The following is an 18,048-nucleotide window of genomic DNA, read 5'->3' as shown; positions in this document are numbered from 1 at the left end:
TAGAAGGCTAGACTTAAAAAGAGGAGACCTAAGCTTAAAACTTGCCACAAACACTGATTCGCTGTGTAATCATGAACAAGTCACTCAGCCTCTCTTAGCCTCATCCTCCTCACCTGTAAATTAAATTAAAATACTTGTACTGCCTCCCTCACAAGATCATTGTAAGAAAAGTGATTTTTCTAGCTGTAAAGAATTATTTAAGCATGAATTAAAGGCATTTCTTAGGCAGCAAAGTGGCATAATAGAAAGAATGCCAGACTTGGAGTCAAGGAGACATGAACTCAAATCTTGCCTCATGCATTACTATGTAATTCTTGGCAAATTACATAACTTCTCTCTGTGCCAGAGTTTCCTGTCAAATGAATATAATGATAGCACCCAACTCAGGGTTGTTATGATGATTAAATGAAATAATATGTGTAAAGTGCTTTGCAAACTCCAAGTACCATATAAATGCTACCTATTGTTATTGTGTTGGGTTTTTTTAATTGCATTATCCTTCTATTTCTAGGGCTCGTTCTGCATTTACAAAAGTCCAGAGGATCCCAGCCTAGAGAATGGAGGGCAGTTTCAAGTCCAGCAGGGGATACCACCAAATCACTCTATCAAAGTCCTGATCAGGGTGTATATTGTTGCTGTAAGTCAATCCTCTTTACTAGCCCCGAAATGGGATGGGGTTGGTTCTTCAAAGATCGGTATTTCACTGGCTTTCCATAAGGACTGACTTTGAAAGTGCTGTTCTCTGACTCTCTTGTTCTGCCCTGGATGGCTGACAGAGGAAAACAATGAAATATATAGGGCTTGAAAAGTATATGTTGTAGGGTGAAAGAGAGGAAGGAAGACATGAAGTAGAGTTGAAGGAATGGGAACTGGGAGCAGGAGCTGATAAGCAAAAACCAATAATAAACACTGCAAGAGTTCAGAGCAAGGAGAGGCCCCTATGAGCTGGGGTGGTCGGACTTATCTGAAGGAACTAAGGATGTTTATTCTGAGGAAGAGAACATTTAAAGGCAGTGTGAGGACTCTTAAGGTATTTGAAGGGCTCTTAAATGGAATAAGGATTAGGTGTGTTATACTGAGCCCCAGAGGCAAAAACTGGAAGGAATAGGTGCCTGATGCAGCCAGGTGGTACAATGGATAGAATACTGGACTCTGGAGTCAAGAAAACCTAAGTTCAAATCCTGCCTCAAATATTTACTCCCTGGGGGACCTGGACAAGTCACTTAACCACTGTCTGATTCAGATTCCCATCTGTAAAACAGGAATATTAATCACACCTACCTCACAGGATTGTTGTGAGAGCAAAATGAGAGAATATTTGTAAAGCACTTTTTAGACCTTAAAGCACTATGTAAATGTTAGCTATTATCAAAAAGTTTCAGAGGCAGGTTGGCCTTGAAATCAAGTAAAACTTCCTAAAAACTACAGCTTTCCAAAATGTAATGGATTCCCTTGTGCAACAGTGAGTTCCTCTTCTGTTAAGGTCTTTAACAACCACCACCACCACCACCACCACAACAATTATTATTATTATTATTATTATTATTATTATTATTATTATTATTATTATTATTACAGCTAGCATTTATAAAGCACTTCACAGCTTGCAAAGAATTTTATGTATGTTGTCTTATTTGACCCGAACAAAAACTCTGTGAGGTAGATAATATTAATATTCCTTTTTTACAGGTGGGAAAATGAAGCAGACAGTGGTTAACTGACTTGCCCAGGTTTCCCAGCTAATAAGTATTTGAGACAGGATTTGAACTCAGGTGTTTTGGGTTTCAAGTTCTCTAGCCACAGCACCATCCTTTTGCCTAATTATCATAATAACTAGCATTTATCAATCTCTTTAAAGTTTTCAAAGTATTTTACATATATTGTCTCATTTGATCCTTACAGATCTGTAAGGTATGTTCTGTTACTGTCTCAATTTTACAGATGAAGAAACTGAGTCTAAAAGAGGTTAGCGACTTGCCCAGGGCAACATAGTTTCAATTGATAAACATTTAAACACCTACTATGTGCCATGCACTGATGTGAACACTGATCTTCTTGATTCCAAGGCCAACTCTCTCTCCACTGTGTCACCTCGATGCTCCTAGTGAAGGTTGGGTCATCACTTGGACATACCTGTAGAGATGATTGCTGTTCAGTTGCAGGTTGGATGATTCCTGATGCTGAGATTCTAGGACTTTGAGAGCTACTCATTCCTTTGGCCAAGGAATGTTTTTTGTGAATAGTTACATAAGGAAGTCTGAAAGGAAAAGGTATTTCTTGAACTGGGCTTTGGAGGACAGGGTTTAGAGAAGAGGAAGCCAATGTGGAAAAGGTTCTAGATAAGAAAAACAGGATGGTAAAATGCCAGGTGCTTATTGAAACATCTTGTGATGCTGTCATTGATACTTTCATTCAATTCCCCTCAAACTAACCTTTAGTCCTTGTAACCTCTTACTTGCCAGCCAGGGTTCTTCCCAGTACTTCCTTTACTCTCACCTCAGACACTAGAGACAAAAGATCACTGAGCCACCCATTGGAAACTTCAGTCTGATTAGATGGATGGTTAAATATGAATGGGAGCTTCTGTCCACCTGAATGAAAATGGACTCCAGAGAAATAAACAAGATATGGGAGCTGAAAATCATCCTAATAGAAAATTAGTAGGTCATTAAAAGGATGCTTTCCCTCCTCAGGCATTTAACCTCAGCCCAGCTGATCCAGATGGTAAATCTGATCCTTATATTGTACTAACCCTTGGCAAAACTGAAATTAAGGACCGGGACAAATATATCCCCAAACAACTTAATCCAGTATTTGGAAGGTCAGTGGCTCTTTTGACTTCCCTATGGTGTTTTGTCTAAGTTTGTTTTTCATAGGTTTCAGATTGCTGGCATGTGACATAATGGTGCATGGTGGCAATTAGGGATCACAGAGCTCAAGGGGACCTTGTTAAAGGTCTATCCTTATTTTATTGAGGAAACTGACACCCAGAATAGGAAGTGATTTACCCAGGATTCCACAAAGGTTTCATTTGATTTGTTGTTGTTTTTTAATAGTCAGTACTAGAATACAGGTCTTCTGCACCACCACCAATGCATTTCCTTATTAGGGATCCTAAAGGGGTTGAGATTTATTTGCGAATATGCTAACAGTGTGTCTTCCACAAAAAAAACTATCAATTTTTAAAGAAATTTAATTAGAAAAGACCAAATTTGTACTGGAATAATTTGGCAGATTATTTGTTGATCTTTAACAAGCTTTCAGATAACCCATTTGAATGGATCTGTGATATATTGAAATATGTCTTTCCAAATCCATCTCTTTTGAATTGTTTCTTCTGTTTATCCTTCATCATTATAGACTAGATGTTTCCAAAGATTTTCTAGGGTCCTTTGATATAGTAAACAATATATTATAAAAAGCATGCATGGGGGCAGCTAGGTAGTGCAGTGGATAAAGCACCAGCCCTGGATTCAGGAGGACCTGAGTTCAAAACTAACCTCAGACCCTTGACACTAACTAGCTGTGTGACCCTGGGCAAGTCATTGCCCTCATTGCCCTGCAAAAAAAAGCATGCATAGATAGATAGATAGATATGTACCTCACGCTTTCTCTCTCTCTCTCTCTCTCAGTTCTCTAGACTTTGCTTATGATAGGATGCATCTTAAATACAATAGACATTTAGAGCTGGGAGGGAACTCAAAGGCCACCTAGCCCAACCTGTCCTTCTTTTATAGTTGAAGTCATCACTAGGGCCTAGATAAATAAGCAGTTTGCCCAGGATCATACAGACAGTTAAGTGGTAGAGCTGAGATTTGAATCCAGGTCCACCAACAACAAAGCCAGGATTCTTTCCACAGTGCTAATGTCGCCTACATTCAAGGATAAGCTTAACTAAGTTTGGAGAGGTTTGTCACAAAGTTGGCTGCACTGAGTCATCCAAGGGCTTAGATGTGCAATAGTAGAAAGAAAATCAGTGAGATTGTGGGTCATTGAAAAAGTAAATAGAGAAGTCCTTTGGCTACATTTGGCTTTTCTTCTGTAACTAAAAATGCTGACCACTCTCTCTGTATTGTCAGCTCTTATTTAAATTCCTTTCCTTGTTGGTAAGAGCCCTGGGCTTTCTGACACTTGATCTCCTGTCAGGTCCTCATATTATATAACTCCAGAGAAAATGAAGAGATAAATGATGTGGCCCGTTCAGATTAATGAGAATGATTAAAAATACAATGGGCACTATGTCAGGAAAAATTTCCTTGGTTTCTCTGCATCAAGGAATGACCTTTATCAGTACTTAACATTGATGTAATGAGCACTTAATATTTTCCAAGAGCTCTGCAGTCACCTTTTATTAGCTCTTTCCTACCGCAGTCCATGAATTAGGTCAGCTTTATTTTTTTCTCATTTTACAATATGGAAACCAAGCAGACAGAAATGCAGTAGCCTTTCCTATGTCATGGAGTACATCAGCAATAAAGCTGGTATGTGATTCCAGGGGCCATCTTTATTAATACTTATGTATTTATACTCTCCCTGTGACAAAGGTTCTGTGGTAGATTCTACCACTGACCTTTCTTGGTAAGGAGTGGCAAGCCAGCCAGCTAGCATTCCACCATTAATGTCTTTGTTGTTCTATGAAAATCAAAGTCATCTCATTCCAGACAGAAAAAGCCTAATCTTTCCTACACATGGTGGGCCCTTCAAATACTTAATAGTTGTGTTAAAATATTTGAAGGGCTGTCATGTTGATGATAGCATAGTCTATTTGGCCCCAGTGGACAGAACAGGAGGAATAATGGGTGCTACAAAGGCTAATGTATGCTTGATAGCAAGAAAAACTTCCTAATGATTAGAATTGTCCAAAAGTATAATGGCTTGCCTAGAGAGGTGCTAGGCTCCCGCACTTTGGAGGTTTTCCAAGCAGAAGCTAGGTGACCACTTGCTTTCCTATATAGGTTGGACTAGATGGCCAATGAGATCCTCTTTTCAAATTTCTATGATCCATCGGATGATATCAGTCAGGCCTATCTACCTACCTCTTCAAACAGTTATTGGTAAGGCTGTTTTATAGATTCTAAGCAATTCTTAGGGCAGACATTTCTGTAGTCTTATTGTGGTAAATAGTGAGTCCCACATTCCTGCCACTCATGCGGAAGGGGGGATTGAAATCCCTCTATTGTTCTCAGATTTCCCCTTTACTGCTCCAGGGAATTGACTTGTCATTAAAATATCACTGGTGGGTCATACCAGGATATTAGACAAGAAATTGGAGGTCCTCATTATTGCATCTATAGAACTATAGAATCTCACATTGGAAAGGACTTTAGAGATCATTGTAGTCCAAAATTCCTATTCTTTACAGATGAAGAAACCAAAAACAAAGAATGGAAACCACTTGACCAAGGTCACAAAGGTAATAGAGAGCAGAACTGGGATTCAACCTAGGCCTCCTAGTGGCCCTTTTGCTATACTACGTTGTCAAGGAAACTAGAGATTCATAGAATCTGAGTTGGAAGAGATGTCAAAGCTCATCTAGTCTGACCCCAACCGGAAGCTTGAATTTCCTCTAAAATATCCTCAATAAATGGTATTCTGGTCTCTAATGGCAGCCTCCAATGGTGAGGAATTTACTATCTTCCAAGGTAGTTCATTCCAATTTTTTAAAAGATCCAATTTTTATAAAGTACTTTTTAAATATCAAGCTAAGATCTGTCTGTCTATTACTTCCATATCTGAATCATTGTTTTCTTAAATAACACATTATAATTCCTATCATCAAACTACTATCATTCCTAGAGATGAGCTCCAAGGAGCAAAATATATCCACATAAGCCTATGTTAGCTGCACTTATGCTGGGTGGTTGAAAGCCCCTTTCAAATATTTCTTTAAGAGCAACACTCCCTTTGGATTTCAGAAGGAGCTACTGTTCACCTCAGATGTTGCCAAAGGGTAGTGACCCAGAACTACATACCACCTAGCTAGTACAATGCACTTAAGATTAAGCACTTAACTGTTCCTCTCACACACACATATACACCATATTTTGTTTAGTCATTTTACAGTCATGTCCAACTCTTTGTGATGCCACTTGGGGTTTTCATGGCAAAGATACTGGAGTGGTTTGCCATTTCCTTCTCCAGATCATTTTACAACTGAGAAAACTGAGGCAGGCAAAAAAAAAAAACTGAGGCAAACAGGGTTAAGTGACATTTCCACCGTCCCACACCTAGTGTCTGAGGCCAGAATTGAACTCAGGAAGATGAGTCTTTCTGACTCCAGGCCTGGCATTCTATCTATTGGGACACCTAGCTTCCTTGAATATAAGGCAGTTATTCAATTGAATTGAGTTGAATTGATTTGAATTGATTTCAGAAGTCCTCTTTCATTCTTCACAGGGTCATTAAGTTAAGGGTGGAAAGCACGTTAGAGATAAAATAGTCTAACTTCCTATTTTATAGATGAACTATCTGTGATACAGAGAACCAAAGGGATCTGTTCAGAGGTCATTGACAGAGCCAGATCTTCTCACTCTTAATTCAGGGCTCTTTCCACTGTACCATTCTTTTCCCTTGCAGAGTCTTAAACATAGTACTCAAAAAAAATTGTTGAAAACATAAATGAATGAATGAATAAGGAAGAGAATGATTGAATGAATGAATGAACATTGTCATAGGGCACAGAAATTGAGCAGGAAGGCAGAAGCTGCTACCAATAGCTTTAAAGAGAACATCAATTTCTCTTCCACTATGACAGTGCCTATAATCAATATTTTAAAGGAGGGAAAGTTCAGTCTTAAGGGATGCCATTACTATGGATCTTGTGCTGTACCTATATCATACATATGGGAAGTCTGGCTACCCAGGTAGCTTTCTCTGTGTCATTATTTTTCCCTATACTTAGTAGAACTCATGCAGTTCGATGCGCTATAAATTGCTTAGGTTCTTAAGTACAGAATAAACCAAAGAGTTAAGCAGCAATAACTGTCACAAGGTCACTTACAACTGCATCCTTGACATTGCCTCCTGAGTCTTTCCCTATTCTCCTTAGCATTTCCACTGTCATAAGATCCCCTTACTGGGTGGTTTAGGACCCTTACAGTGATGATGACAGTGTCAATGGTGGTGGTAGAAATAATGATAATGAGCTCTAAATTCTGTGGGAGTCTTACCTGTGAGTTGACTCTAGAATAGTACTTCTAAATACCCTATTTTGGGAACCCTAAATCCTACATCCCAAAGGGAGACAATAATATGATGACTGGATAGATAGAAAAATTAGGTTCTTCCCTCAGCAATACACTGACCTGCTAGAGTCACCTCAAGTCAGATATAATCACTGAAACTGTCCCATCTCTCTGCTTCATCATCTATACAGAAAGGATAATGGCCTCTTGGGGATGGTGTGATTTTAAATCCCTTTCCAAGTAGAAATTGCTATGTCAGAACTAAGCAGGTCTGGCAGTGTATGTGGCAAGCTGGTCAAGTCTCACAGCATGTTGAGGAAGCAGCCATATTATCTAGAAACATTTCCATTACATTATAAAATATTATATTCATTCAGGCTGATATTGGAAAGAGCACTAGAATAAGAATCTGGAGCCCTGGCTTCTAGTTTAGGCTCTGTATCAAATGTGGCACTTCTGGGCAAACTATTCCACCTGTCTAAATCCATTTCCTCCTACAAGGGAGGAAAGGGAATGATTTAGATGTAGTTATCCCAGAGGTCCCCTATACCCTTAAAGCTTTTTTAAAAATTTTATTGTTCTTATTTTTTTCTCATTGTGTTCGATTTTGTTAAAGAGTTAATTAGTTTACATTTTCTAAGTACACAACATTGAAGGGTAGCTAGATAATATCCCACTGGCAAAGGAAGACTATGCATGTGTTTAACATTAGCATTGGATAATTAATTTAGAAAAAAATGGAGAATTGATTTGAATCTTATAAAAATAAATCTCAGAATTTTTTCAAAATATGAGCTGTATCTTCCTTCCTTCCTTCCTTCCTTCCTTCCTTCCTTCCTTCCTTCCTTCCTTCCTTCCTTCCTTCCTTCCTTCCTTCCTTCCTTCCTTTCTTCCTTCCTTCCTTCTTTCCTTCTCTGGGTTTGTGAATCCATTGGTATGGGGAACTCTAGGAGAGGCAACTCTCTCTACCAATGCAGATTGGTAACTGTTCTGTCCCTTTTCTTTGAGAATTGCCTGGGACCATTAAGAAGTTAGGTGATTTGTCCAGTGTCCCACACTCAATATGTGTCAAAGTCAAGACTCAAACCTAAATATTCTTGATTCTAAAGCCCACTTTCTATTCATTACTCCACATTGCCTCTTATATGATTCAATTAATAGAAATCATCAAATAATAATAAAAATAATTAATAATAATGATAATTAACATTTATAAAGTGTTTGCTCTGTGTCAGGCACTGTGCTAAGTGTTTTATTAGTCATCTCATTTTATCTTCAAAACAACCCTGGAAGGTAGGTGCTATTATTAAACCCATTTTGCAGATGAAGAAACTAAGGCAGGCAAAAGTTAAATGATTTGCTCAGTCATATAGCTAATAAGCATCTGAGGCCAAATTTAAACTCACTCTAGGCCCAATGCTCTATTCATTACACCACTTAGCTGCCCTATTGGTACAAACAGTTAAGTGCAGAAGTGATTTTGACAGCATGATCTAATAAAATGAATACTGGAATTAAGAGGCAGGAGACCTGGATTGAAACCACAGTTCTGACATTTGTTGGTTGTGTGATCTTGGCCAAGTCACCTGAATTCTCTGAATCTATTTCTTTATCTGTAAAATAAGAATTCTATACTATCTACCTGACAGTGATGTTTTTAAAAAGTGGTTTCTAATCCTGCATAAAAGTGAGTTTCTAACCAATCATCAATATCATTTGTATCATGAAATCTTCTCTACTTGGGCCCTAGATCATTTGAGATTCAGGCTACATTTCCGAAAGAGACTTTGCTCACAGTCCGAATATATGACTATGACATGATTGGGTCAGATGACCTCATTGGAGAGACCAAAATTGACCTGGAGAACCGCTTCTATAGTAAGCACCGAGCAATCTGTGGCTTGCAGAGCCAGTATGAGATGTAAGTATTTTCTCCTCCCCCTCTCCCCCCCCCCCAAACTTAGGTCTTTTGTACACATGTGCCTTTGATGTTTTGGGTTTTGCACCAGTAGTGTTGATTCAATGAGCTCTGGTCTCTTGAAGTTGTGGATTGGGGTGGGAATGGTAGGGGGCTCTGTTTCAGAACCATGGACAGGGCCGGTGAAATCATTGGCAAATAGACCACTAGTCCCTTTAAGGTTAGTAAGTTGGGGCCCCTAGGTGGCACACTGGATAGAGCACTGGCCCTGAAGTTGGGAAGACCTGAGTTCAAATCTGAACTCAGATACTTACTAGCTGTGTGACTAGTCACTTAGCCCAATTGCCTTAAACATCTAGAGCCATCTCCAGTCATCCTGATAATTTATTTTGCCACTGAATCCAGATGGCTCTGGAGGAGAGAGTGAGGCTGGTGACTTTACACAGCCATTCTTCACTTAAGGACTTCACAAAGGACAAACAACAACCCCTTAGAAAGGTAATTGCTGGTAATCAGCAGCAATAAATGATGATGGTTGTGGTAAGAACTATCCTGGATTCAAGTGGACAGAAAATGAAGTGTGAGAGGGTTGTGGTTGGGGAGGAATAACTATTCATGTCCCCTCACTTGTTTATGTTTGAAACTGTTCTTAATCCTGTATTAGTAAATTTAGCCTTAACTGTGAGGGCTTTTTTCCCCCTTCACAAGTGATTATTTCATTTTAAGCCTTGAATCTACTTTTGGCTTGGCCTATAATAAAGGTTATTCAGTGATAGATACCACATCTTCCACTTTGCCAATCAATACTTTCTCAGTGCTATTAACAAGTATGATACCAGGTCCATAAACAAACAGACACTCACTGATATTCCTGAGTCTAAAATATCGTGAAATGCCCTCTCTGGCTTCTGCCCAGACATCAAGGAATATAAAACTCCATGGTAAAATTTTTGGATAAATATCCCTCTCTTCCTGTCTTTCTACTCTCTGACTCTAGAAAGTTAGTTGAATTCTAGGCATATGCCAAAGGGATAGAAAAATCCTCCTAAGTTTCATTAGTGATTTATAAGGATATGCAAGAAATTGAGAGTCCTGCTGAGAATCATAACACATTATTCTACACTTCCATGGAAGGAACAAGGTAGGGCAAGCATTTGTGGCAAATGAGAAATTTGGGGTTAGGTGTGATGATGGTAATATAAATAAAACTCAATCAATAATATGAGGACAGCTATGTGGCTCAGTGGATAAAGCACTGGCCCTGGGTTCAGGAGGACCTCATTTCAAATCTGGCCTCAGACACTTGACACTTACTAGCTTGCCCCCTGGGCAAGTCACTTAACCCTCATTGCCCTGGAAAAACAAATAAACAAAAAAATCAATAATATGTCAAGAAAGAAGTACTGAATATAGGTTTAAATCATGTGGATGTTTCTACAGAAAGAGGTGGGGAGTGTGATAGACATTCAAGATAAGGTTTTTGCCACCAGTAACTACAGGAAGTTTATAATTAAAGAAATTAAGGTACTGCTAAATGTAGATTATGGGGGGGAATGGTAGAAATGCTAACATATTCCTAAAGATTTGAGAATCTAACAAATACCCAGTAAAAAATATATATCAGAAGAACCATCTTTCATAAACTAGCAGACAAGTCCAATGTGTGTATATATATATAAAGTATATATGTGTATATGTAATTCAATATATAAACTTTACTGATACTGGGTCACAGATAGAATTACTATCCAGAATAGACTGGATATAACACTTATCCTTAAAAATTTAAGAACATTTTGGGGGCGGCTAGGTGGCGCAGTGGATAAAGCACCGGCCCTGGATTCAGGAGTACCTGAGTTCAAATCCGGCCTCAGACACTTGACACTTACTAGCTGTGTGACCCTGGGCAAGTCACTTAACCCCCATTGTCCCGTTAAAAAAAAATTTTTTTTTTAAATTTAAGAACATTTTAAATAGATAACACTATGCCAAGTGCTTCTAATATTCAAGGTACATGAAATCAAATGCTTTCAAAATAAAGAGACCTGGTAGAAGAAAATATAGGATCACAATCCAATCCCCTAGGCTTCCAGATGAGGAAAGTAGGCATAAGGAGGTTAAGTACAATACCCAAGGTCACAAAGGTCATAAGTGGCTAGGGTAAGATTGAAACTGACTCAAGAGCCCAGTATTTTCTTCATTATGCCATGCAAATACAAGCCATGTGGGAACAAGATGAGATAAATATTATCCCAATTTTTCTATTATTGGAGTTGGCATAAGTATTCTTTCATTGAGTGAATAGAAGATAAACTTATATCCTGCTATATTCATTCACTTACAGATGCATTTATTTTGTCTACCTAGGCAATAATCTGTACAAAAAGTCAGTATTAAAGAATAATATCAGGGGCAGCTAGGTGGCACAGTGGATAGAGCACTGGACCTGGATTCAGGAGTACCTGAGTTCAAATCAGGCCTCAGACACTTAACACTAACTAGCTGTGTGACCCTGGGCAAGTCACTTAACCCCAATTGCCTCACCCCCCCCCAAAAAAAGAATAATATTAGAACAGTGACTTGTACCTGGATTATATCTCACCACTAAAAATCTGAGAACAAGATGATGGTGATAAAAATAATATATGTAAAGTGCTTTGTAATCCTCAAAATTCTATCTAAATGTCAGCTATTACTGTGATAAGATGTTAAGAAGAGATCAAGATAAATGGTAAAACTGCTCTCAGCTTCCTAAGAGTTGTTAGGTACCAAAATGGTTTGACCAGGAAGTTGATAAATTTTCCGTTTCTCTAAAGTTTTGTTAAAACAAGATAAGTTCTCATTTGATTGGGAGGAGTTTCTCACAATTATGCTTGAAGTTTGGAGTGGGGGGAAGGATGGCTTGAAAGACCCCTTGGGGGCAGCTAGGTGGTGCAGTGGCTAAAGCACCGGCCCTGGATTCAGGAGGACCTGAGTTCAAATCTGGCCTCAGAAACTTGACACTAGCTGTGTGACCCTGGGCAAATCACTTAACCCACATTCCCCTGCCAAAAAAAACCAAATAAACAAACAAAAAAAGACCTCTCATAAACCTTTCTATCTTTATCCCAGGGTAGAAAAATTATTGTGCCTCTGTTTTATAATTATATTACATTTAATCCCCACCTTCAGCTTAGGTTCTGATGTAGCCTGGGGTATATTTTAGCTTTAAATCTCTTTAATGAAAAGTGGTATGATCGAGCAAAGGTATCTGATCTTTGCTCCAAAACATCATTTTCTATTACAGGAATCTAATTGTTAGTTGACTATTGGATGCAAATTGATCTGTAAACGTCTAGCAGTAAGGAGAGAGGAGTTGGGAGACTTAAAAGCTAGCTTCCAGGGAAGACATATTTAAAAATGAACCTGATTGAGTTTTTCATTAAAATCATTTTCAACATTTAGCCACTCTCTATTGGACTATGAGAAAAAGAAATAATCAAATGAGAAGGACAAATGGAGCATTCTCCCTGAGCAGCAGGCTGCTAAAAAGCTATCCTGGAAGGGGAAAAGTCAAATCAGAAACCATATTGACTTTGACACTAAGTGGCTCCATCCCCACTCCCCAAATTAAACCAGAATCTTTCATAACCATGACCCAAATGTTTTTTATGTTATGCCAACAAGGAAAAAATACATCACACAAACTCAAACCTTTTTTTTGGTTTTTTTTTGTTTTTTTGTTTTTTGGCGGGGCAATGGGGGTTAAGTGACTTGCCCAGGGTCACACAGCTAGTAAGTGTCAAGTGTCTGAGGCCGGATTTGAACTCAGGTACTCCTGAATCCAGGGACAGTGCTTATCCACTGTGCCACCTAGCCGCCCCCAAACTCAAACCTTTTAAAAATGGCAAACAACATAGACTCAATAAGTAAGCACACTAGTTCCAACAGTCATAATCAACCGGGATGCTTGATCTCACTCTTCATTTCTTCTCACTTGCAGAGAAGGTTACAATGCCTGGAGGGACACATCTAAACCCACTGAAATACTCACCAAGCTCTGCAAAGACAACAAGCTGATTGGACCTTACTTTCGACCTGGAGAGATCCAGGTTGGAAACCAGGTCTTCTCTGGGAAAACAGTCTTCACTGAGGAGGGCACTGGTAACAATTTTACAGTGTTTTCTGCTTATGTTATTTATTCTTCCTTTGAATCACTTTGGGAAATTCAAAAGTAGGGAAAAGGTTACAATGCTAGCACCATGAATGAGACTGGACTGTAATGTAGAACATTGTCAGATATGTCCATGAACCCACTGCCTTGAACGATGCCTGTCCTATAGCACATGTTTTATCAATGTTTGTTGGATTGAATTTACCTTACATGTTGGTAGAGTATCAAGTTAGGGATATTAAGGCAGTTGAGTGGTACAGTAGATAGAGTGTTGGATTTGAAGTCAGGAAGACCTGGGCTTGATCCTTCCTTGTGTGACCATAGGCAAATCACATAGTCTCTCTCAGCCTCACTTTTGTCATCTGTAAAATGAGAATAATAATAAGACCTATTTCAAAGGGTTGTTGAGATTAAATGAAATAACATATGGAAGGCACTTTGCAAACCTTAAAGGTATATATATATATATACATACATATGATAAATTATTTCAGTCATGTCCAACTCTCCATCACCCCATTTGGAGTTTTCTTGGCAAAGATACTAGAGTGCTTTGCCATTTTACTTCTCTTACAGATGGGGAACTAAGACAAACTGGGTTAAGTGACTTGTCCAGGGTCACACAGCTAGTAAGTATCTAAAGCCAGATATGAATTCAGGTCCTCCTCTCTCTAAGGCAGGTGCTTTATCCACTGCCTCATCTAGGCTGCCCTAAAGAAAGACACATGCAATTGATAGCAATTATTACATGGTGGGTAATTCCTAGGACTCCAAGAAGTACTCTTTGTCTAAAATATATATCTTCCCCATGTACTTACTAATATTTGGAATTCTTTTCACTATCACTGGAGGAAAAACCTATAATTTCTCAATTCAAAATAGGTCTTAAGACACAAATATCCCCAACCCCTAAGTTCACAGTGGCTTAACTCATCCTGAAGTATTAATGATGATTATTAGGACCTTTGACAAAAAATCCCCTTTATGACTCATCTCCTGTTGAAGTGATCCTGAGAACTTAGAGGCAAAGACAGATGACATAGTTCTGCCCAGCTGGTGGGCAGGTCCTGCTAAGCTAGAAAAGCTTTGAGTACAGAACCAGAGATAGGCCACATGTCTGTTGTCTGAGGATCAGCCTAGCTAAGTTTGGAGAGATTCATTAATGAGTTAGTCACAATGGAATGAATTTTTTGGCCACATTCAGAAACATAACTAGATTTTTTTTATTCATGAGTTAAGTGGGGTATGGAGATGAACTCACCTAGGGGATTGTTGACAGAAGCAAACTCTGGCACACCATGAGGCAGCTGCTTTGGGGGTTGTTTAAGAAGGAAAGGAGGCATGGGGCTAGACTAGAAAAGAATTTACCTATAGTAGGATGGTAACAGGGGTAGAGGAGGGATTTACATTTTTAACCAATCATTTTTGATCAGTAGGCAACAAGCTCATTTGTTCCCAAGTGTTGTTATCACCTTCTTAATTTTAGTACCCCTTGGGCAAAGCCCCAGTTATTTTATCCTAGTTAAAATTCTGGTTATGGAAATTCTCAAAGAGTGTCTGCTAAATTTAAGGGGGGGAGGGAGAAGGAATATAGGTTGTGATTTGCATCTGTTGACACAGTAATAACACTAGTGGCATCATAGATCTTGGAAATATTCAATACTGGGTCCTTTTCTTGAGATCAGTATTTAGTCACAGGAGAGGGCCCTGAGAATCTGAACAGTGAAGGAAGAGAGGGCACCATGAAAATGGGGCTAAGGGCAGGCACCCTTCTACCATCAGCTTCTTAACTCACAGGACTGATTGGCTCAGGAGCTGCATCTCCTACGTTGCTTGCTTCTACTTTCACTTGAGTTCCTATAATAAAATCCAGATTCAGATAGGCTAGGCACAGATCTGGATGTCATTTCCCCTTTTGCCACCTGGGATTGGTCTTTTCTACACAAAGCAACACTTCCCCGCCCCTTAATAAAAATCCACAAAGAATCCTATTTTCTCCTCAGTTAGTTCTCACACATCTGAGTGGCCTTATTCAAAATCACTCGAGGCTGTCAACAATCCCTGTCATTTCAGTCCTGCCCAAGGGAGAGATAACATTTCTGGCCATTCTTAGTCATACATACCCTATATCATTTGCCAAGTTTTTTTCTGCTCTTCTTTTACTATCCCCACTTCTTTCTTCTTCTCTTTTAGTCTCAATTCAATAGGCATTTGTCAAGTGTCTACCATTGGCAAGGACTATGCTTGGTGCTGGAGGTACTAGACAATAGCAAAACAATCCCTACCCTCAAGGAGTTTGCATTCTTTTCCGGGGAAACTGCATGCAAATGAAATACAAAATATATTCAACATAATTTCAAGGGCTAACGGCACAGATCTTATATAAAGGAGAGCTTGTAACAAGGTAAAAGAGGTTTATGGAAAGGATAGACATCTTGTGTTTGTGCAAAAGGGAGTAAAGAATGGAAACTAGGCAAAGGAGCTTTGGAATAGACCCCAAGAGCATTAGATTGTTATACCTTTCAGAATAGCTGTGGTTGTATTGATCTGATTCTTTCCCCGAATAAAAGGGAGAAGGAATAGGAGTTTATATACTGCAGAAGGGCAAATGACAAATCCTTGTCCTATCTGATGATCAAAGCAGGGACTGATACAGTTCCCAGGGTCTGACAGATTATATATGGCCACCGTCTAATTATTAGCAAGGTCTGCTCTACCCTAGAGCTCATTGTAGTATTGAGAAGTTTATTTTGCATAGGGAAAGGGATTCTCAGTCATTGGTTCTGAGCTTTTGGCTTTGGGGAGAGTCACTTCTCTCTCACCTTCCTTCTCTTTCTTCCTTCCTTTCATCTTCCCTCCCTTAACCCCCCTCCTTTCACTCTCCCAATCTCCTTGTATTTAAATTCATCTTTAAATTTAAACTATGAATTTAAATTATCTTTAAATATCCACAATAGTTCTTCCAGCATATCCATGTAAGAACACACTAACCCCAAGGTCTCTTCTCTTTGTTTTCATCTAGACGAGACTGTTGAATCTTATGAGCACTTGGCACTCAAGGTTTTACATTCCTGGAATGAAATCGCAGAGGTTGGATGTAAGCTTGTTCCAGAGCACATAGAAACCCGACCTCTGTATCACAAGGATAAGCCAGGAATTGAACAGGTAGGGAAATGACCTTGCCTGGTCCCATGAAACAGAGTTTATTGGTGGAATTTTTCCTTTTAAACTTGAGATATTTTCCCCCTTGAGTCACCTTTAGACTGCATGTTTTATTCTCTTTTATATCATGGATGTTTACACTTTTGGACAACAAGCTTGGCTCTGCATAAATTTAAATGATGGCCCAATCGATCTGCTAATGACCCAGTCCCAAAACATTCAGTAAGATGATGCAGATATTTGTCCCTGAGTTGCTCCAGAGTATTATTTACCAAAATGCAGGGGGGTGGGGTGGGGATAAGGTAAGACTGTTAAGGGCTAAAATTCTAGCTAAACTGTCTAAAATATTTAATGAGTGGTTGCCAATAAATTATAAGCTTTAGCAAGAGTTAGACTTTTAAGCGTTTATTAAGGAGAATAAGAATTTGGTAAAGAGAGAGAGAAAGGCCTAGATTCCTATCTATTAAAGGGAGAGCACATTTCTAGCTCCGCTCTCCACCAGAGTCCAAAGGAAAGAGCCTCAGAGCGAGTGCCAGTCTCTTCCTTCCTCCTCCCACTAGCCCGTGTCACTTCCTGATGCCAAAGAAAAGACTCCTGGTCTTGCCCTCAAAGACCTTCGTTTCATGGGCGGAACTCTTCTACAGTAAGTCTCCAGCAGGTGGCGTCATTCCAATCGTTACAGACAGAAGTTGTTATTAGGCCACATTCTAAAGCAAAACAAAGCAACTTTTTATTGGCATCTTTTCATTTTTAGGTTGTTTATGCTTTGGTTTGGTTCAGTGTGGTTCTATTGAGAGACAGTGGTAGAATGGATAGAGAGCTGGCTTTGGTGTCAGGAACACAGGTTCAAGTTCTGCCTCTAACACTGTGTGACCCCAGCAAGACAGTGTCCCAAGTCATTGTTTAGAGCTGTAAGTTTTGGAGAAGGTACAGACCTGGAGGTTTTTTTTTTAATCAGATACCTCCTATCCTAGTGAAATCACAAGTTCACTCCCTTTCTTGTCCTCTTTTATTTTTACATTACATTCATTCCCTCCCCCTATCTTGAGAGAGCCACTTCTTGTAATGCAGACCACTGGCAACAAAATGCATTTCTCTACTGACCCACCAGAAGTTGCAGTAAAATTCGAAAGACAAGGGAATATTTCCTTTTGAGAAGCATAAGGCAAAAGGCACAAGGAGAAAATACTGGTTAGTCAGATATCTGGAAGACATTTTTATAAGCAAGAAAGAGAAAGACAGAAAGATCAATGAATATACCAACTGACAGTATATACATAACATTCCAATTCTCCAATAAAGGGCAGGAGGTACATTTTCATCTCACTTTTCCTGGGCTAAGCTTGACCATTGTAATTACAAAGTATTCCCTTTTTGTCTTGTTTCCATTTACATTGTTTTAGTTATTATATATACATATGTGTGTATGTATTTATTTATGTATGTGTATGCATATATACATATATGTATATATTCTTATACACACACATATATGGAGAGAGAGATTTTTCCTGGTTTTGCTTACTTCATGTTCTAATAGTTCAGATAAGCTTTCTTTTGCTTCTATGTGCTATAACTCTATTAATAATTTCCTTTGGTCCAAAAATAGTTGATTACATTCTTGCCATACA

At 38.9% G+C, this 18,048-nt stretch overlaps 1 protein-coding gene across 1 annotated transcript in view; it reads left to right on the top strand.

The window, feature by feature from the left end:
- Positions 1-18,048, top strand: part of FER1L6 (fer-1 like family member 6) — a 178,545-nt gene that overhangs the window by 124,293 nt on the left and 36,204 nt on the right. Inside the window, exons 30-34 of the mRNA XM_043991801.1 lie at positions 512-637; positions 2,694-2,821; positions 8,935-9,105; positions 13,085-13,245; positions 16,278-16,420. Coding sequence (XP_043847736.1) covers positions 512-637; positions 2,694-2,821; positions 8,935-9,105; positions 13,085-13,245; positions 16,278-16,420 — 729 coding nt within the window. The remainder of the gene's footprint in view (positions 1-511; positions 638-2,693; positions 2,822-8,934; positions 9,106-13,084; positions 13,246-16,277; positions 16,421-18,048) is intronic.

The sequence above is a fragment of the Dromiciops gliroides genome, chromosome 1, assembly GCF_019393635.1.
Source record: "Dromiciops gliroides isolate mDroGli1 chromosome 1, mDroGli1.pri, whole genome shotgun sequence".
NCBI classification, from domain to species: Eukaryota; Metazoa; Chordata; class Mammalia; order Microbiotheria; family Microbiotheriidae; genus Dromiciops; species Dromiciops gliroides.
This window is presented reverse-complemented; position numbering and strand designations above follow the sequence as displayed.